Genomic DNA, 9,106 nt, shown 5'->3' on the forward strand with positions numbered 1-9,106 from the left:
TTGTTAAGTAAGTGAAACGGAACGTGTAATGGAATATAAATTGTCATTTTATTTCTGGGCATCTTCAGTTTCTGCAGCATTACAGATTCTGACAGGTCTAGGTAGAAGAAATACTTGATTATTCATGATATCAAGCAGATTTAATGAAGAAATATGTTACATTCTATGTCCCTCCAAATGTACTCTTTTACAATACTCTGTGTGTGTGGTGTGTGTGTGTGTGTGTGTGTGTGTGGTGTGAGTGTGTGTGTCTGTCTGTCTGTGTCTCTGTGTGTATGTGTGTGTGTGTGAGTGTGTGTGTGTGATTTCAGCATGTGGCACTGGCTACTCGTCTGAAAGCGGAGCATGTAGTAAGTATTCAATTTTGTGCAAAATAGTTATGCATTGTGAGTATAGGCTGCTCCTGTTCAAATATAAGATAATGTTCTATTTATTATGCACACCTTTGTTAGTGTGCTTTCTATAGTAAAATTAAACATTTCGAAGTATGTTACTTGTTTTTTTCGCAAAAGATTTTCTATGCAAGAGTGGATCCCCCGTAATCATTTTGATACAAATTTCAGCCTTGTAGTTCTTTCTGAATAAATAATGGCGAAATTGTGTGATTTCAGTAAGTTTTTGCATATGTACCAAACTTGCTTTTGAGATGTTTTGGAATAGGGACATAGGACAATAAACAATTTGGTAATATTTACATTCTGAAAGAAAGGGTTCATATGTTGTATACGTTATCGAAAATGTATGATTACGTTTTGCATATGTACCAAATTTGCTTTATAGATGTTTTTGACTCAGGACAGTAATTATTTGCATATCTGATTCTCAAAACAAAAAAAAAGAGTTGCTTTGTTACATACCTATTTGAAGTCTGTTGTTTTTATACATTGCATGTAGAAAATAAGCGAATTAGTGATTCTCAAAGTGTGGCACACCTGGTTGTCCAAGTGTTTTCTGTGTGTCAATGTTTTAGGTCATTTGTTAAAAGAAAACATGTCTCCGAACATTGTGTTTCATTTGCACATATATAGATCGAAATTAATGCAATCAGTGTTTTCTGTACCTCATAGTACATCTCTTCCCTTTGGTGCCAAACAGGCATGATTTAGATATCATTGTGATCAGAGCAGAGGTTCTGTATGACTAGAAATAAACTAATACAAAGTTGTTTTTCAGGTGGTTGGACTGCCTAATCTATTCCCTCATAGCTAACACAGTGACACAACAATCCCATTCCAAAATATTGATTTTTCTGTCATATCATTATTTTTTATTCCTAGTTATCTTTGCCAGATAAGAGACAGAGAGAAATGGGGTGAGTGAGAGGAAAATAAACTTGTGACTTTAAAACCGCCTTTATGTCTGCCAGAAAAGAAAGTGGTTAAGACGTGAAGTAACATGATTATGTGCAAGCCCACCTCTCTACAAATGTCAGTGGACCCAAACAGGCAGAAAAATGATGAACGTTTCTGCTGACATTTTTATATCTTTCATGCACAGAAGAGAAGCACTTGTGACAGTCAGTATCATTTGTGTGCAGAAAAGGTAGCGGGTCAGACGTGCAGCGCTGCGAGTGAGTGCCTCAGCGTGTTTACATGTGCTGATGTCAGTGGCACCGTCAAGTGCACGTGCGACACGTCCACTGGGTACGCTGCTCCAAGTGATGGAGCCACTACCTGTGGTAAGTTTCCAACTGTGTGTCTTTCAGTGTGTGTGTGTGTGTGTGTGTGTGTGTGTGTGTCTTTCAGTGTGTGTGTGGGGCGGGGGAGCGGGGGGTCAGGCGTGCACCTCTGTGAGTGAGTGCCTCATGACGGGTATGAATGTGTGCTGATGTTAGTGAAACCGACAAATGCAAGTGCGACACGACCGGTGGGTTCGCTGCTGGATCTGATTGAGACATGACCTGCATTAAGTTTCTCAGTGGGCGCGCAGGTGTGCTTGTTTGTGTGTGTGTGCGTGTCTGTCTATCTGCCTGTCCTGTCTGTGTATGTGTATTGGTTTAGAGACTGTTTAAAAAATGCAACGTTTTCATAAGTACGTAATAAAGCTAATTTCTGTGACAAAATGAAAAATTGTAGATGAAATCTAATGCTGGCGCATTGCATGTGTCCGGAATGAATAAAAAAAAAAAAACAACTATTACAACAGGGCAACCGGACAATTCAACAACGATTTGAGAATTGAGAATAGAAAAGAGAATGTACGTAAACAATATTGTAAGATTATAGCAACAGTCTAAATGGCACATGCATGAATATACTAAATTGCCACATATGAGAAGAAGTTAAAGCTCCTCAATCTTCTGTAATAATTTGCTCCCTCATTTACTTATCCATACTTCCCTTTGCCCCTTCTTGCACCCCTCCCACCACTTTTTTCAACCTTCCCTGCACAGTCATATATACATGTTACTGTGGAATAGCACACATGCATGTACACACATGCAAAGCATGACTGGGTGACTCTAAATAAGTTACAATTGAACGCAGACAAAACCGAAGCAATGATCATAGAACTAAACAAAAACTCTCTTCCATCACAGCTGACAAATCAAACTTGGCAGTACATCCATCCCTCTTTCCAGTTCAGTCAGGAACCTCGGCGTTGTCCTTGACAACACACTGTCCATGCAAAAATTTATCAGTCAGACATGTCAATCCTGCTACTGTCAATTGCGACGCATCAGTTCCATTCGGAAATATCTGTCCACAGACGCAACATCTATACTTGGTCGTTTCTCTCATTCCTCTCTCGCCTTGACTTCTGTAACTCCTATTGTTTGGTTTGCCTGCTTCATCCATTCAGTCCCTTTAGCGCATACAAAACCTCTGCTGTCCGACTCGTGCTCAGAAAGAAAAGATCTGAGCACATCAGTCCTCTTTTGCAACATCTCCATTGGCTCCCTGTCTCAACAGAATAAAGTATAAGATCAGCACTCTGTGTTATAAAAGTATTCACAAATCTGCCCCTTTCTATCTTTGTGGCTGCCTTCACCTCTACACTCATCCCGCTCTCCACGATCGGCTTCGGATCCACTCTGTTTACGCATACCTAGATTCAAACACTCCACTGTTGGGCCCCGTCTTTCTCTGTCTCTGGATCTTGTATTTGGAATGAACTTCCTCTTTCGCTTCGTCAGGTCTCCGCACTCAGCTCTTTCAAGTCTGGCCTTAAAACCCACCTCTTCACAAGATAGCCTCCCTCCCCAACCTCTTCTTTGTCTTCAGTTTCTTCAGTTTTAGAGTTATGCATGCGTGTGAATGACTGGTGTGAAAGCGCCTCAGATTTGTCTCTGCACAAGATTCAGCGCTATATAAATACTATCATTATTATTATTGTTATTATTATTATTATTACAAGCACACAGACATACATACATACGCACTCACAAACATTCATTTACACACACATTCGTGTACATACACATGCACACACACAAAACATGCATCACACACACACACACACACACACACACACACACACACACACACACACACACACACACCACACACACACTTGCAAAACTCCTCATGTACTCTTATCCACGTACGTCGCAACAATATTTTTCTTGGCACTCAAACAACTTGATTAGTTAAAATTCGTGTTTCTTTTTCTTTAACTCGTGTCTGTGCATAAGTGGGCAGGGCACGCGCGTGCGTGTGTGTGTTTTTCTTTCTGTGTCTGTATCTGAGTTTGTTTATCGATGTGTGTGAGGGATGGAGAGACTGAAAAAGGGAAGATTATAAATATACATGCAACACAAATCATTCATAATAGGTAGGAAAACAATAGTTATGAACAGAAATTACCAAATAAAGCAGGAGCTTGGTTTTAAGACCAGACATGGAAGAGCTGAGTGCAGAGTGAAAGTTCAGTTCAGTTCAGTTCAGTAACTCAAGGAGGCATTACTGCGTTTGGACAAATCCATACACGCTACACCAAATCTGCTATGCAGATGCCTGACCAGCAACGTAACCCAGCGCGCTTAGTCAGGCCTTCATGGAAAATAAAACGAATTAAAATGAAATAGAATAACGAAAATACAATGATTGAAAATAAATTTAATAAGATACATAAACAAATAAATAAAGAAGTCATTGAATTAATGAATTAATCGATAATCGATTTGAATTAGAAAATAAATTAAAAGAAATAAGATTAGGAAGAAATTAAAAAAAAAGTAAATAGCGAATAGATAAAGAAACAAAATGTAGAAAAAAAAGAATATGGATACCAATAATGACAATATTAATGAATAAATAAATAAATAAATAAATGAATACACGCTGAACTCACACACACACACACACAGCGAAAGAGAGTGCTCACCCAAATTTACGTGAGGCCCAGAGACAGAGAAAGAGCGATGTCCAACTGTGGAGTGTTGAAACACTATGGGAACGCAGAAATTGAGTGGATCTGAAGCTGAAGGGCTGTAGAGGCGAAGACAGTCACAGAGATCGCAAGGGACAGATTAAATTTGTTTGTTTATGTATTTTCAACAGTGTGTGCTCAGCTGGTACTTTATTCTCTCTCAGACAGGGAGCCAACGGAGCTCATTTGAGAGACGAGCCTGATGTGTTCAGATTTTTTCTTTCTTTGGGCGAGTTTCTTTCTTTGGGCAGTATACACATTGTGTGTGTGTGTGTGTGTGTGTCAGCGTATCTGTTTACGTGTGTGTGTGTGTGTATCTGTGTATCTGTTTACGTGTGTGTGTGTGTGTGTGTGTGTGTGTGTGTGTGTGTGTGTCAGTGCGTGTGCCATTTCCATTCAATCAGAGACCGATGTATAATCTTTGCAGCTGACGGCTAACGGCTCGCTCACAATACTAGCAGCCTTGTGATGTAAACGAGCGTTAAGTGCTATTATTCAATTTCCACATTGCAACGTAAGTGCTATTAATCAATTTCCACATTGCAACGTAAGTGGTATTATTCGATTTCCACATTGCAACGTAAGTGATATTATTTCGATTTCCACATTGCAACGTAAAGTGCTATTAATCAATTTCCACATTGCAACGTAAGTGGTATTATTCAATTTCCATATTGCAACGCAATTGCTATTATTCATTTTCCACATTGCAACGTAAGTGCTAGTGTGCAATTTTCCACATTGCAACGTAAGTGCTGTTACGCAATCTCCACATTGCAACGAAGTCTGTGTTTTTTTGTGTTTTTTTGCAGCGTGTGATTCGGACCATACAGCGCAGGACAGCGCGTGTGGTGAGTGGCTTTTTTTGGTTATGTTGCTTTATTTTCATTGGAGTTTGTACACGGCAAAGTTGTTTTGTATGCAGAAGGAGCCATCTTTGGCAACGCTTTGGAGAAAGAAGAGCTTTTTGTTTTCATTTTAACTTCCTTCGAGAGTTGATGTTTAGAGACATACAGCGTGCACACACACACACACACACACACACACACACACACACACACGCACGCACGCACGCACGCACACACACACACACACACACACACACACACACACACACACACACACACACACACACACACACACATTCACATAATCATATGAATCCAATTTCTCAACTTCCAAAAACGAGAATGGACTTTATGTACTATTGCTTGCTGATGGTGGTGTATTGTTTTTTGGTGGTGGTAGTTTGTTTTAGTTGGTTGTTTTTGTTCTGGTGTCTTTTTAGTTTGGGTGTTTTGTTGTGTGGTTAACAATACTTTTTCATCATATGAAAGTTAATGGTAGATCCACTTAATGAAGTTATTCTTGTAATATACTCTTCCATTTTATTCCTCATTTTTGAATGAGTTGTGTTCTGAAAAAAAAAAAAACCAGTATCAAGCGCCTTCTATCTAGAATTCTCTTTCGTTGTCCTCGTTCAAAACAAACTCTGCTTTTATCTTCCGCTTACCCACCCCAATATACCTTCTGCTACTGAAATCATCATGTAGGGGTGTGTGTGTGTGTGTGTGTGTGTGTGTGTGTGTGTGTGTGTGTGTGTGTGTGTGTCTGTGGGTGGGCGTTCGTGTGTGAAAGAGCGCGCACGCGTGTGTGTGTGTGTGTGTGTGTGTGAGTGTGTGTGTGTGTGTGTGTGTGTGTGTGTGTGTGTGTGTGTGTGTGTGTGTGTGTGCAAGCGTATGTATGCGAGCGTGTATGTGCGAGTGTAGGGCATTTGTGTGTGTGTGTGTGTGTGTGTGTGTGTGTGTGTGTGATTATTCACATCTGCAATTTGTAGTATTGGCTCTGTGTATATCATATACACATATATATATGCCGTTGTTTTCAGGCGCAAAAGTATGTTATTATGCACTAGTGTACATGTATTGTTTTATGTGAGGTGTTTAGAGCCCATTCAGTGGCCATTTAACTACTTCTTATATATATGTATATGCACTCTACGTTCTGCAAGCGAAATGTTTACACCTTTAATTTTGATTCTGTAAACTTTCTCTACAGGTTGTGTTACTCTCCCCAGAGCGAGCACACGAGGCGTCTTCATGACCGTTAGTGAAAGGTTTAAGGGTTTTCAAAACTGAAAAGAAGAAGAAAAAAAAAGAAGAAGAAGATAAGACACAGGACTTTATAACTGTTGTGATATTACATTTCATGCACACGCACGCTGTCATGCCCCAAAGATGCAAATGTATCCTTTTCTATGATTCTTTTTTTTCCTCTTCTGTTTGCCCCCTTGCACTTGCTCAGTGCTCAAAGTGGGTAAAGCCTGCAGCTCCACGACTAAAGACTGTGTGTTTGGGGCCATGTGCGACAAGGCGACATCCACTTGCCTTTGTGACACCAGCCTACGGTACCAGGCCGGCACCACAGGAGACATATCCTGCTGTAAGTCACCCAGGTTCTGTAGAATAGCAAGCATGCTGGTGTTTGTTGCGTGTGGGGGGGATTGGGTGGGGGTGGGGGCGGGGCGGGGCGTTTATGTGTGTGTGTGTTTGTGTTGTGTGTGGGGGGGGGAAGGGGGGGAGGTGCTTGTGTGTGAGTGACTGAGTCTTTATGTGTGTGTGTGTGTGTTTGTGTGTGTGTGTGTGTGTGTGTGTGTGGCAAATAAGGAGAGACAGAGGAACAAGAGACAGAGGACAGTAAAGAAACAGAGAAATGAGCCCAAAGTAGAAGTTAACAAAGTGGAATAGTGTCGTTCACTACCTCTTTCCTTTTGACTGATAGGTTGATAGATAGATACATAGATGGATATATGGATAGACATCATTATTGTAACATTGAGGAAGTAACATGCATATGATTATATGTAATCTCTCTCTCTCTCTCTCTCTCTCTCTCTCTCTCTCTCTCTCTCTCTCGTCATGTTTTTGCAGCATGCGCAGCAACTGCCGTGGCCATGACGATCGATGGGAAGACATACTGCGGTGAGAGATTCTCTGTCAGATTTGTTTCTGCTATGTGTAAAATTGGAGTGATTCCCTGTCATAGAACAGTTGAGGCTCTTATCCTCCTTACTTGCAATCATAGACATAGACATAATAGCCCAGTTCACTCCTGTGTCATGTATGTGTATGTCCTATGCTTTCGCCACTGCCCCCAAGGCAAAGAATCGTGCAGAAAATACTCACTGGAGTGACTTGGTCTCCACAGTTGTTAAAACCGAGTGGTTAAAGCTTTGGACTTTCAACCTGAGGGTCCCGGGTTCGAATCCCCGTAACGGCGCCTGGTGGGTAAAGGGTGGAGATTTTTTCTAATCTCCAATAATTATGTGCAGACCTCTTAGTGCTTGAACCCCCTTCGTCTGTATACGCACGCAGAACATCAAATACGCACGTTAAAGATCGTGTAACCCATGTCAGCGTTATGTAAACAAGAACATACCCAGCATGCAACCTCCCCCCCCCCCCCTCCAAAAAAGAACAACAAACAAACAAAACAAAAACAAAACAAAAAAACGGAGTATGACTGCCAAAATGGAGGGGTAAATAAACGAAACAGACATACAAGTAACGTTTTACATGTCTGCCTAAGTGTGTATGTGTGCGTGCCTGAAATCTGATTGAACGACACAGGAAACGAATGATGAGCGCCCAATGGCAGCCGTCAGTCAGCTCTACCCAGGCAGGCAGCCTGTTGTGTAAATGACCCCGTGTTTGTAAAGCGCTCTGAGCTTGGTGTCCGACCGAGGACAGGCGCTATCTAAGTATTCACATCATCCATTCATTCATTCATTCATTACCTTCTGCTGTTTAATATTTCTGATTTCTTATTCGTTCAGTGCTTTCGTGATTTCTTCTCCTATTTTCTCAATCCACATACCTGCCAGGCAAACACCGAGCACAATGCAAAGCAGATGTCATTCCTTTACAACTGCTTATATATATATATATATATATATATATATATATATATATATATATGTATATTATATGTGTGAGTGTGTGTGTGTGTGTGCGTGTGTGTGTGTGTGTCAGTCGCATTTCTTAGTTTCCTATTTGATATCTTGCTCACCGACATTTTTTTTTCTTTTTTAGTGAACATCATACCATTTAAATTCATATTTCAGATTTTTAAAAATTCACATATGTTCCCCATAAGAATAAAGCTTTGAAAACAATTAACGGGTTTCATGCACCATATTTTAGTAAGCAGACCCCAAACCTTCGATATTATGTTAAGGATCTGTGACAAGCGTTTGCAAGATTATATTACGACTGTGATGATGATGATGATGATGATAATGGTGATAATGATGGCGATGATGATGATGATGATAATATTCGCGATGATGATGATGATGATGCTTAAGATAAGATTAATGTTATAATGAAGAAGCCTAGATGGAACTATCAAACAATAACTCCAGAGCAAAAACAATCCTTCCCATCTGTAATGGAAGATTAATAAGGAGACACTTTGCTTGGAGGTTATATGAAGGTCGTCAGTTTCAGTTTCGATTTCTCCCATGAGGTGCCTCTGCGTTCGGGCAAGTCCATATGAGGTACACCACATCTGCTGGGCAGATATCTGACAGCAGCATAACCCAACACGCTAGTAAGGCCTTAAGTGCATGTATTTGTACACCTCTCAGAGTGGATTTCTTCTGAAGTGTTTGGCCAAAGGACAACGCTTTTGTTGTCATGGGGTTTTTTTTGTTGTATTTTTTTGTTTGTTTGTT

General features: G+C 40.5%; 1 protein-coding gene across 1 annotated transcript in view; it reads left to right on the forward strand.

Moving 5' to 3' along the window:
• Positions 1 to 276: 276 nt before the first annotated feature.
• The window catches only part of LOC143301137 (uncharacterized), an 18,136-nt gene continuing 9,306 nt past the window's right edge, over positions 277 to 9,106 (forward strand). Inside the window, exons 1-5 of the mRNA XM_076615205.1 lie at positions 277 to 350; positions 1,538 to 1,678; positions 5,184 to 5,222; positions 6,676 to 6,813; positions 7,302 to 7,352. Coding sequence (XP_076471320.1) covers positions 6,732 to 6,813; positions 7,302 to 7,352 — 133 coding nt within the window. The 5' untranslated portion in view covers positions 277 to 350; positions 1,538 to 1,678; positions 5,184 to 5,222; positions 6,676 to 6,731. The remainder of the gene's footprint in view (positions 351 to 1,537; positions 1,679 to 5,183; positions 5,223 to 6,675; positions 6,814 to 7,301; positions 7,353 to 9,106) is intronic.

This window comes from Babylonia areolata, chromosome 27, assembly GCF_041734735.1.
Source record: "Babylonia areolata isolate BAREFJ2019XMU chromosome 27, ASM4173473v1, whole genome shotgun sequence".
In the NCBI taxonomy this organism is placed as follows: domain Eukaryota; kingdom Metazoa; phylum Mollusca; class Gastropoda; order Neogastropoda; family Buccinidae; genus Babylonia; species Babylonia areolata.